Raw genomic sequence first — 13114 nt, forward strand, 5'->3', positions numbered from 1 at the left:
TTTCTCCAGATATATATTTACTTAGGTTCTCAGGAAAATAGTAACATTCAAATACTTCAGGAAGAAAAAAACAAGTAAATCTAAAATGAGCCATTACACAAAATACATCCACTAGCCCACTTACAGACCTGTAGGCAACTTACGTTAAATCTACAACATTGGAAACATTTCATACACATGCTTAGCTTTATGGATAGGAGTTAGTCCTATAGATTTCAGATTTAATTCAAAATACTCCTTGACAGATTTTCAACATACTTGTATGAATTTCACTTCTGTACTCATTTGGAACCCCAAGCCCATTCCTAACTTGGCCCCAAATCCACAAGAATGGGGAACCTGAGGTGTTCCAGTTGTTGGTCTCTAGCCCTCATTCGCTCCAACCAACATGACAGAAGCTGTAGTATAAAAGCAGCTGGAGTAGTAAAGGTGTGCAGAGGCCAGAGAAAGAACTTTGAGTGAAGGAGACTACTGAATGGGACACAGCTATGTGCTGCTTAAGGCAACTCAATCCTCCTTGCCCATAGAAAAAAGCTAGAATGAGACTACAATGATGTCAGCAGTTTGCAGGAACCCCCTTTACTGTGAGATTTTGGGAAGTGAACTGTGTTTGGACCCTCGGTGAGAGCCAGGGTAAATGCATGGAGTCCTGAATGAAAGTCGGGAGGTTGTGAGGGGAGATGTCATAAGGAGAAGGAATTCAAATTGCTTATTAATTTGTATAAATGTAAGATTTGCATATGTAACATTTGTTTAAGCTGCCTGTTTTATTTTTCTGATATTAAGCGGTATAGAAATCATCTAAATAAAGAATGGTTCAGCAACATTTGGAAGGCCTCAGATTCCTTATACCTAAAGTAGAGGTAGGTTGTTTAACAGATGAAAACTGTGCAGTTGTCTCTTAAAGAATGATTTTAAAAGGCAAAAACAATTTAGCTTTCACTGATGCATGTGACTGAACAACATTTACTATGAGAGATTGTTGTTTTTAGTTTAGTTTGGTTAAGCATAAGAGCACCGCACCCTGGTTCCAATAGCGGCCAGCTGGATTTTTAAAGGAAGACTGTAAGTAGGGCATCAAAGCAAGAGCCCTCCCTGACTGGCATGTACTGCTAAACCATGGTTTAGCACTATGTGGATCAGCCTAATCAAAACATCAGGCTCCTCCACTCTCCTCTTCCATGTGCCTTAGAAAAGATCTACCAACTTTGGTTTCACTTTTAAAGAATCCTGGCTTAGCATTACGTTTGAACCAAGAATCTTGGTTTAAAACAAACTTTGTTCATAACAAGCCAACTTCAAGCCACGGGTTTTGAATCAGTCTTGTTAAACTAACCAGAGGGGTTTTTTTGTTTTTGTTTTAAATAGGATTCCTGGTTTGAATATAATACTATGCCCAGATTATTTAAAAATGACACTAAACTCAGGAGAAGTTCTCCTTTTGCCATTCAAGGGACAGGGAAGGAAGAGTGTGCACACCCAATGCTTTCCTTAGGCTCATTTGGGCTTGCCTACATAGAGCTAAACTATTCTGTGCAAATGCAGCTGCTGTTTATCTCCCCTAGCAACTGGTATTCAAAGGTACATACCCTCATTTATATCGTGTCCTCTGCGCAGTACTAGTAAAGGCAGGATCATAACTTCAGTAAGTGACATATTCTGGGGAAAACATATCTGTCACAAATTATAATACTAGCGCCCCAATCTAGCAAGCTCAAGGCAGTTTAAATGAAATGAATACCATTACTTACGCTGGCGGACTGTCTCCACAGTATTTCCCAATTCTCCTAGCATCGTTAATCTCACCACCATTAAACACAGCGACATAGTCATATCTGCAGTAGTTATCTCTTTCCACATCAAATTTTTCAAACTTTAACTCTATTAGCTGTAGGGGAAAAAATTAGCAATCTAATGAAAACATTTTTGTAGTTAGTAATTCATTTTCATACGTCTTTGAATTTTTAAAACATTTCATAGCCTACTTTTCAAGATAAGGCTAAACCACGAAGATCTTCAAAGGCCATCCAGTCTAGAACCTTGGATTTCACCCACTTCTCAAAGTCTCTTAAAAATATGATCCTCAAACGCTTCATGTGGTGCAATACCTTAAACATTCAGCTGTCATGACCCAGGGATCAGATTACCTTGTTCAGGAGATCAAGGACTTCTATGTCAGAAGAGGAATTGCATGCAGTGTCAGGGATCCCTGCTCCCTCAGCCTCATTTGTATAAACACAGGCTTCCTGAATAGTCTACTACCACCAGTTCACTCAGAAAGCTCTCAAAACCTCCTAGTAGCATGTATAGTAGGTTTTAGGTGTGAGATGGATACCAACATCAGAGACAGGATAAACAGATTACTGCTTTATTAAAGGGATACTATTTGCATAGTGGAATATTGATACTTATATTGGGGTCTTAAAATGTGCTTGAGTTTGTGAAGACGCTGCTACTGACACCAGCCTCTATGTCAGTTGTTCCCAAACTTTTCCCCCCATGTACCACTTAAAAATGGTTGATGGTCTTGGTGGACCACTTAATTTTTTCTGCCTGTTGTAGCAATTGTAATGTGCTGTATTAGGTGCTGTATGATTTTTTAAATCTGTATTTTTAAGGCTTCCGTTATTTCTTTTTTTGTATTACAATTTGAATTCCATAGAATTCTGATTGTAATGCAATCAAATACAACCTAAGAAATAAAAGAAGCAATACAAGTACAAATAAAAATCAATATAAACATAGTGCAATGGATCTGCCATCTCCTATCTTCAAGTACACATCCACAGATATGCTGCAGACCACCTGAATGAAGCTCGCAGGCCACTGGTAGTCTACAGACCACAGTTTGGGAATCTGTGCTCTAAGTGGCTTTACCTCATGCCAGTTTCACTAAACCTCTACCCCCAGTCAATTACTCCCACAACCCAGTCCAGCTACTGGGGACAATCTGTCTTTACCCCAAAGCTCCTCTAGTGGTTCTACTGGCTGTTTGGACAGTTTATTGAACCTTAAAAACCTGCTTGTGACACCTTCCTCTGGTATGCACAGGGTCTCAGACCAGCCTAGTCACCGGCTCACTTCTGATCTTCCCCAGACAAGAATTAACAACTCAATGAATATCGACATGAAGGCCTTAATTTTTCCCTCAGCTCTTCCCTGGGCTTACTGCTCAAACTGTCTTCAAACGACTCATCTCCTCAATTCCCAACTGACTGGAACCTCCAGCCAATCAGAGTCTGCTGTCATCCAAACAATCAGAATGAATTCACCTAATCCAGCCCTCACCTAATAAATTATCAAATTCTTTCAAAACCTAAGCAGTCACTAACAAGCAGGCTTGCAACATAGTAACAGTACAAGGCCTCATGACAATCACAGAGGTCACAAAACATATATTTTTGTTCTAAGCGCGAACATAAGTGTATATAAAACATTTCTCCACAAAGGCCAGCCCAAGACTTCAACATGAGTCCATGGTACCAGTGATCAGTACTGATCAAGGACCATAGATGTTCCAGTACAATCAGTTTTTCCCCTCCACTGGAGTAAAAATCTGCTGAAGTGGGCTGGGCCCCTTTATCTAAAGAGGCATCTTTCTGTTATAGCAGAGCTTACAATTGACATCGAATTGCTCCACCTAAAAGTGATTGTTGCTGAATGCTGCTGTTTTATAGTACAGCCTGAGCCGTGAACAAGACCTGGCCTGAGATGAGGTCAGCACTTGCATCATAACAGCTGTCGTGTTTGGATGGGGATGTGCTATGAAGAATTCATACTAGTGTATTCAACACTACATAAGTTCAAGCTTTGGATGGCTATTTGCAATACCTAAGAGTTTGGCAGTAATAACAAAATATGGAAGCAACAATATTAATAGAAGCCCACTTCTCATGGGATTTTAGTTGAACATGCAGCCTGGAAGATAAATGCTGGTTTAGACATAATACTAAACCATAGTGAGTCTCAGGCTCTTGCGCTCTTTCTTCCTCCTCAGGTACATCCACAAGGAGAAGTTCAGAATAATTTGCTTTTGTTTTAAATTAACTGCAGCTTGCTATGTTGTCCAAACCTGAACAAATTATGGTATCTCTACTATGCATAGTAGAAATTATTTTTAGTACTGCTTTGTGTTACAAAGTGACCTTGAGTGTCTATTGATAGAAAAGTAGGTTAACAAAGAAGATCAGTGAATGAATAAGTACTGTAATGTCACTATCAACAATAAAAACAGAGAAGAAAATCCATTTCTCAGAGAGCCTTATCATATGTTGGGTGACATGGCACAGCCTACAATATTGTCCCAAATAAAATGGATCTCTACTGGTATTTTTCTGCCTTTAATTTTTATAAATCAGTTCAATATAATTTCAGTTAAAATGTTTTATGTATACAGGGCATTCCTTTACTATCTTGCATTATCACAACTATCTCGCGTTGCATCAAGACATCTTGAAATTCTGAAACCATGCTTAATTATGAAATAGAAAAACTGAGGCAGTTATGTATGCTATAAAATTAATCTACTAGCTGTAACCAAGCAAAAACATTGTTTGTCTTCAATATAAAGCATTTCTGAAAGAGAAGTGTTTGAGCAATCCTACATCAAGGAAGCCAGCATAAGTTCAGCTGGCTGAAGTTACACTGGCACAAAGTATGCCAGATCCTACCTCCACTCACGAGCCCTTGGGAGGGGAGAATGCCAGCTCAATTGGCAGCCTTTTTCCTGGCTTAACTTGACTTTCAGGAGCTCTTTCCGCCCACAACAATATCTAGCATTTTGTGAGCCTTTTACTTTTACCTTTTTCATTAGTCTTTCAATTCTACACATCCACCATCTCCAGTGCTGCTCTGCAATGTCCCCTGATTACTATTTTTGTGTAAAATAGTGAATAAGAGCATGGCTAGCCCTTGCAATAAAGCTATACCCCTTTAGTTACAGAGTAAAAGTGCTGAGATGCCTAGCAGTGACCTTATGCTTATAAAAGGTTAGGAATAAAATGCTTTCTGTCCCCTTTGTCTATAGTGGCCATAATGGAAAAGCAAAACCCTAACTGAGCAAAAACAGATCTGTAAATCAAAGCAGGCTGGATGTTTAAATTTTCTCTTGATTCATTTCACAGTTCGATGCTATGCAGGTGAAATAAAAATGCAATAAGAGTTTGTAAGTTAGCCAACAAGACACATTGATTCTTTAGTAGACTTTCACAAAAAGCATTACTGGAATATACTGAAAGTAAGTGTTGGTTAGATGTTTAAAGCCACGTATAAAGACAGTTTCTTGAGAATAAGAACCCAAGAGGTGAAGAATACACTGATGGGATGATGTATTTCATTAAGAGCTTTAAAAGGTTTTTAGGTATGTTTGGGAATAAATGAGAGCAATCACAAGTGCTTTGTAATTTATCACGTTCAATTAAATCACTGGTTATATGTAAAATGAGCTGTATACAGGAAGCAAGGAATGTGGATTAAAGATTAATACAGGAAATGACTAAGCTAATATATAGCCCCAAGTTCAAGAAAATGCTATCCTGATCGTTGCAGAGAGTGGGGGAAAATTAAGGATCAGAAGAATATATTTATCTTGGCCATCTCTTTCATTTGGAGGATTTATGGGTATGAGAAGTGGATTAAAAATGGCAACTCAAAGTGGCAAGGAAAAGGGTTTAGAAAGTAGATATGAAAAGCAGCCAACGTACCAAATATGCTTGAAGGTATTCAATCACTATTGTGCCTCCTGCCATTATATAGTTTATGGAGCAGAAACCTAGGCGACGACAACAACAAAAAGAGAAAGCAAGGATTGAGTAGCCTGCCATAGCATGAAAAGGCATATTGGGAGGACTAATATGGGATGGCTGACAAATGGATATGAAACTGGGCAAAATGAAACAGTGACATCCTCAAGACTAGGAAAAACACTAGAATGAACAAGTCGATTAGGAAATTAAAACTTGAAAATGGGAAGAGCGCAGGGAACTGAATGAGTCTGTCAAACGGAGCAAACACCTCTACTCGGTTTCAAGATAGACATGCAGAGGAAATAGTGAATGAATCTCTCTGAATAAAAAATGCACCCTTAATGTTCTTAAATTGAAGATACAGTATTTGCATGGAATAGATATATCACTTTGGTGCTACATTTAGTGGGAGAAATCTTGTATTTCTTGCTCTCTTTCCTTTCTATAAAATCTTATGATTTAAAAGCCTGAACTAAAGCTAGTCAACAGAAAATAATGCTCACCAAAACAAAGTTAGACAACAGTACAGTAAAAATGGAGAAAATAAAAGTAAAGTAGGGGCAAATGAGCATGGAACAAAGTGTATAAAGTGAGAATATGATTCTCGGGTGTATTGAGGGGATTTATAACTTAACTTAAAAATATAAGTTTTCATTAGATCTTGAAATCAGAAAAGAAACCTAATTTTATCCAAGCTATTTTTTTTATGTCTCAGTTACATGTTTGATGAAAACAAGTTTTATTTACAAGAGTCACACAGCTATACAACTAACAAAAATGTATGGGTTTCATTCGATAAAGTCCTACTCAGAGTAGACCCATTAAAATTAATGAACCTTAAGTTTGTCATGGCTATTAACTTCAATAGATCTAGTCTGAGTAGGACTAGCACTGAATACCACCCCATCATTACTAAAAGGCTAAACGTATAATGAAAATATGAGCACATTATTATGCAGTGGGTCTTTTAATAATAGCAGAAGATAAAATCTAATGTCTCCCATGAAACTCATCATGTTGATGTTAACACCATTATTTCTCCTGTCATCTGGAAACTCAGTAAAAGATAATTCAGCTATTCAGATTTGCAAACTGATGAGCAGGGTTTTTTCTGAGTTGCCATTTTCACAGCCTAAATCAGAATGGAAGTAGCCACTGTCTTATAATGGGCCTACTTAGTACATAGATGCCATGTGTGGTTGTGTGATTGTAAGCTGCGATGCAGTTGAAGGCAGCTGGCAGGAGGCATCTGGAGGACATGACTGCTAGAAACTTCAGATGGAGTAGAGCTGCAAGAAAAGATGGGAACCAGGGGTTTTTGCAGATAGAAGAGATGAAGGCAGAAACCATATATCTGAACACAGCTTACCTGATTCTTTGGAGCTACAATGTGCCATGAACAGGTTACTCCTGCTGGGTAATCTCGATCGGGCCAATTAGGAGTTTTAAAGGACCCAGAAGGCTTATCTAGTCGTCCACCACAGTACTGGTCTCCTAAAAATACACAACATAATGCTAGGCCAAAAATCACAATTTCATTTAAACATGCAGTAATGCCAACCTTCAAAATGTTGAATGCTGTATTTCAGTATATCACAGTATGCAACAAACTCTCTTCCATCATACTTCTTTTATTTCAAATTTTATAGGGTGACTACATTGTTTTAGATATTATACCTTTTTTAGGTGGCTAGCAAATGAACTTCAATTTTAGATGAATCCCCTTGGCCTTACAAGTTTCCTATATAAAAGTATAGAGCTTAGTGTATTGCTGTAAGGTTTAAGAACATGAAAAATACCTCTTTCGTGTGGTGCTGCTGCAGAAAACTTTGCAACAAAGCCATTTCCAGCTGTATTGGCATCTGAAATCATTTGCACTAGCATCTTATTGCTGTTGGCCACAAGAGCACCAGGTCTGAACGTGCCACAGAACCTGCCAAGACGCTGCCCGTTTGCATGGCCATTGTACACATCCACAAAGTCATATCGACATAAATTATCACTTTCCAAATCTATGAATCTAAAGGAAAGAACCACCACTTTCCCTTCAGGAACCTGTAGAGAGAAAGGATACTAGAGATTAATGGTCTATAGTTTGCAAGTTGCCCTTTTAGTATAACTATCACTGTCTATATATTTTATGTCTTACAAAGATAATATCAAGTCCTACTCAAGCCTCTGCTCCTATATAACATTCCCCAAATGTTTTCCCTACTGTTTACATACACAAATTCTGGTCCCATGCAGCAATGCCAATTCTTGTGTTGTGTGGCAGAATCTCTTAACGTTAACACTTCCAGATGTCAGTAACTTTGGACTATCCAGAAAATTACCTGAAGAGGCCCTCCATTTGCATGGCAAAGCAGCATTAATGCTTGCATTCCTCTACCATACCAACATAACATGTGACATAGGCCATATGCCAGCCCTTTTGCCCTTTAAACATTGTGGAAGATTGATTGCATGGAGCAAAAGACTTCATGCATGTTGGTGCATATGGCTCATGACTTTGCATACACTGCATTGTAGGTGCGATAGAGACATGCAAGCATTCGTGCTTTTCTGTTACATACATGGAGGACCCATTGAAGTTAAATGCTCTATGGTTCACTATTTACTGAATATAAAGATGTATAATTACTTGTGGGTTATCCCTCCTTAGTGAAAAACATTGCTGCAGCCATGGGTACACAATATGAGAAATGCTAATATGAGTGCAGTAGTGTGGTGGCAACTTCAGAAGTGCAGGGCCCCTTCATGATAGTCACAGCCACACCCCTCTCATCCTTTTTTTTTCCTGCTGGGTTCAGAATGAGATTCTTGTTATGCCTTTTCCCACAATAACAGATGTCCCTAGGAGCCAATCAGCATGAAAGGGGAGAGTATTATCTACAGAGAAGAGTCTTCTCAGTGGCTGACTCACGCCCTTTCACACTGCTGGCTCCAATCAGCAGGGAAGGACAAGGAAGCATGTTAGAAGGCTCTGCTCAGTGGCTAACACACTCTCCTTTCATGTGGATTGCCTTGTAGGATTCTGGAGGCAAAAGGACCCTGCTGGGGCCCTCCTCCCAAAAAAGTAAAGGATCTAAGACCCTGTGAGACCCTGGATGACTACACCCCTGTATGTGGGTCACCTCTTTGTCATTACATTAAAAACAATATGCCAAACTATCATCTTTTATCTGGACTACCTATGTCCACAGCATTAATGACTGTGTTAATTATATAGCCACGAGAGTGGCTTTATAGTATAGCCAGCGTGGGTTTTTCACATTCCGCAATGTTAAATTTAAAATACCCCCCCAAGCCATCCTGATACTTCCCATAACCTCATTTCAAAACAAAACCTTACAAAACTTATAGTCCTGAACTCAGAAACGCTTGCTTAACAACCCTGTCAATTTTCATGGCGATACACAAGACAGTCAGAGAGAACAGAGTCTCTAAAAAAAGGGGGGGAACCTTTTGGACTTTTTTCCCCTAAGAGTTCTCATAATCTGTAGAAATTCATTAAAAATCAGCCATGTTCACAGAGTACCTGTAATCCTAATACTGACCTTGCCCCATACTCTGACCTTCATCTTCTGCAGTATAAAAGTTAAAAAAATGTCTGGCTGGTTTTTAATTAATTTAAGAAATTTTGGCTGGAAGCCAATGATAAGGGCAGGCATGCTCAGTAAGAACCAACTGTCAGTGTTCTAAAAGCCTCACAGCTGCTTGGCTTGGCTAATCAGGGGGCCACACCCACACCAGACTTTGATTTCACGTGAGACAGTCATGGCTTCCCTCAGAGAATCCTGGGAAGTGTAGTTTGTGAAGGGTGCTGAGAGGAGACTCCTATTCCACTGAAAGAGCTCCAGTGGTCAGACTGGTTTAACAGTCAGCTGCTCTGATTGAAGGTCTATGAGGGGAACAGGGCATCTCCTAGCAACTCTCAGCACCCTTCATTAACTACATTTCCCAGGATTCTTTGAGATAAGCCATGACTGTCCAAAGTGAAATAAAGGCCTGGTGTGGATGTGTCCAGGGACAGCTTTGATTTCAATTTGGGTGGGAGGCTACATGTGCCTGCTGTAGAATAAAAAGGTGAGGGAAATGCTGAAAAGCAATGATACTGTTCACAATGTTTTCCTTTTGGAAAGGAAAAGATTTTCCCTCTCCCCAGTGCCCACCCACCCAATCTCCTCCCCTCCCCCGGGTCAGTGTTGGACTAGGACCTGGGAGACCAGGGTTCGAATCTCCACACAGTCATGAAGCTGACTGGGTGACCTTAGGCCAGTCACTGCCTCTCAGCCTCAGAGGAAGGCAATGGTAAAACCACCTCTGAATACCATTTACCATGAAAACTCTGCCTGAAACAGGCGGTGGTGAGACCGCTCCTAAAAAAACCCTCCTTGGACCCTGACAACCTTGACAACTATAGACCGGTAGCAAATGTTCCATTCCTGGGCAAGGTTCTAGAGCGTGTGGTCGCTCGCCAGCTCCAGGCTCTCTTGGATGAAACTGATTATCTGAATCCATTTCAATCGGGCTTTCGGCCAGGGTTTGGTACAGAAACAGCCTTGGTCGCCCTGTATGATGACCTCTGTCGGGAGAAAGACAGAGGGAGTGTAACTCTGTTGGTTCTCCTTGATCTCTCAGCGGCTTTTGATACCATCGACCATGGTATCTTTCTGGGGCGACTTGCGGACTTAGGAGTCGGAGGCACTGCTTGGCAGTGGCTGTGCTCCTACCTCGAGAATCGTCTCCAGAAGGTGGTGCTTGGGGAGCATTACTCGAGTCCTTGGGTACTCCAATATGGGGTCCCGCAGGGCTCAGTTCTGTCCCCCATGCTCTTTAATATCTATATGAAGCCGCTGGGTGAGGTCATTAGGAGATTTGGAGTGCGTTTCCAGCAATACACTGGTGATACGCAGCTCTACTTCTCCTTTTCATCTTCTTCAGGTGAGGCTGTCAATGTACTAAACCACTGCCTGGCCGTGATAATGGACTGGATCAGAGCTAATAAACTGAGACTCAATCCTGACAAGACTGAGATGCTGTTGGTCGGTGGGCTCTCTGCCCAGATGGTTGATGTCCGACCTACCCTAGATGGGGTTACACTCCCCCTAAAGGAGCAGGTCCGTAGTTTGGGGATCTTATTAGATCCGCTCCTGTCACTGGAGGCTCAGGTAGCCTCGGTGGCACGGAATGCGTTCTACCAGCTTCGGCTGGTAGCCCAACTACGACCCTATCTGGACAGGGAGAACCTCGCCACAGTTATCCATGCTCTGGTAACCTCTAGATTGGATTACTGTAATGCACTCTATGTAGGGTTACCTTTGAAGACGGTTCAGAAACTTCAGCTGGTGCAGAATGCTGCGGCCAGAGTTCTTACTTGGACTAAAAAATCTGACCATATAACACCTGTCCTGGCCCAACTGCACTGGCTACCAATACGTTTCCTGGCCAGATTCAAAGTGTTGGTTCTTACCTATAAAGCCCTTAACGGCATCAGACCGCAATACCTGGTGGAACGCCTCTCCCGCTATGTACCTGCCCGTTCGCTACGCTCGACGTCGAAGGCCCTTCTCCGGGTCCCAACTCATAGGGACGCCCGGAGAGCAATAACTAGATCTAGGGCCTTCTCAGTGGTGGCCCCCGAATTATGGAACGCCCTCCCTGATGAGATACGCCTGGCGCCTTCTTTGTTATCTTTTCGTTGTACACCACCCTGAGAGCTTGTTGCTATAGGGCGGTCTAAAAATATAATAAATAAATAAATAAAACCCTGTTCAAAGGGTTGCCATAAATGTGGTCGACTTGAAGGCAATCCATTTCCATTTTCAAACATGATTGCACAGAAATAAATCCCATTGAACTCAAAAAGTATGCAAATGATCAAATTAGGGTTGCCAGGCCCAGCCTCCAAGAGGTCTTCTATATCTTTAAAAGTTGTGCAGGGGGAAGGGAGAATATCACCATGTGGTTTTTCCCATTATAGTGTTGCAAGAAAATCTGCACTTGGCTGAATTTTCTCTTCTCTTAAAGATACAGAATCATTCTCAGGCCCTGAGCCTGGCAACCCTAGATCGAACCCACCCTCCCTTCTATCCCCTCCCTCTTGCCCCTTCCTTCCCCCTCCCTTTGCCCCTCCTTCCCCATCCCCTCCCCTTCCTCCTCCTCCCCCTCCCCTTCCTCCTCCTCCCCCTCCCCTTCCTCCTCCTCCCCCCTTCCTCCTCCTCCCCCCCCCCTCCCCTTCCTCCTCCTCCCCCTCCCCTTCCTCCTCCCCATGGTCAGTTTTACCTATCTTAAGCATGATTGCACGGAAGTAAATACCATTGAACTCTATAAGCATGCAAATGATCAAACCTGGCCTCCCCGCCCCCTTCCTTTGCCCCCTTCCAATATGCTCCTGTGTAACTTGGAAGAATTTGGTAACATGTGCCTCTGAGCATATGGTGAGTGGTGGCAACACCTGCAATCAGCCCAAATAACAGAAAGAAGACATGTGCTGTGCTGATCTTGTTTTAGCAGGGAGGAAGCAACATTATTAAGACAGTTGATATAGTTCAGATGGTCACTTTAAATATGTCTGATTTACTTGGAAACTTCACTAAAATTGCATATAGGAAATCATTTTCTTTTGTTTCTATTTCTGTGAATATGTGAAGTACAGCAACACTGCAAAATTTAGAATAAAAAAACTCCAAACATAATTGTGGAATAATGGCACTGACTTCTGCAGAATAGTCTCCAGTGGACCTCAGGAGTGTCTCAATTTGCACAAGATAAAACAGTGGGAGGTGAAATATATTCAAGCAAAATTCTAGGTGTGCTCTATGTTTTTAATTGACCGTGCCCACCTTGCCTTAAATGAAGTGGTTTAAACATAACAGGCTGAAAACATGCATCCTCTTTTTTCCAACAGCTGAAAAGACAATGCTGAAGTAGTAACATATTGTAACCAGTCTGATTTTACATCAAACTGCAGTTTCAGATTCAACTGTTAATGCACTCGAAATAGAAATAGAACATAACCAACAATTTGAAATACAAAAGGCTGTCTTCACCATCATATGACATTGACCAATAAAAAGGCATTGAAATTAATAAAAATAAATTTGACACAGATTTCTGGAATGAATAATGAGGGAAATAAAATTTTCTAGTTTAGATTCTCTGTAGAAACATTAGTAACACAGGAAAGAAGCAAAGTAAGAACACCAACAAACATACAAAAATATAATTCTCCATCTTTGGAGATGGCAGGTGTTGCCACCACTCACCATATGCTCAGAGGCACGTTACCAAATTCTTCCAAGCTACACAGCAAGTGGATTGGACTGTGAAAGACCAACCCAAATTGTGTTTGCATTTTGACAAATTTG

At 41.0% G+C, this 13114-nt stretch overlaps 1 protein-coding gene across 1 annotated transcript in view; it reads right to left on the minus strand.

Annotated features, from left to right (window-relative positions):
- The window catches only part of PCOLCE2 (procollagen C-endopeptidase enhancer 2), a 43299-nt gene that overhangs the window by 5017 nt on the left and 25168 nt on the right, over nt 1-13114 (minus strand). The window contains exons 3-5 of the mRNA XM_061636934.1: nt 7544-7799; nt 7114-7238; nt 1752-1888 (exon numbers count right to left, since the gene is read on the minus strand). Of these exons, the coding sequence (XP_061492918.1) occupies nt 1752-1888; nt 7114-7238; nt 7544-7799 (518 nt within the window). The remainder of the gene's footprint in view (nt 1-1751; nt 1889-7113; nt 7239-7543; nt 7800-13114) is intronic.

Source organism: Rhineura floridana, chromosome 7 (genome assembly GCF_030035675.1).
Source record: "Rhineura floridana isolate rRhiFlo1 chromosome 7, rRhiFlo1.hap2, whole genome shotgun sequence".
Classification (NCBI taxonomy): domain Eukaryota; kingdom Metazoa; phylum Chordata; class Lepidosauria; order Squamata; family Rhineuridae; genus Rhineura; species Rhineura floridana.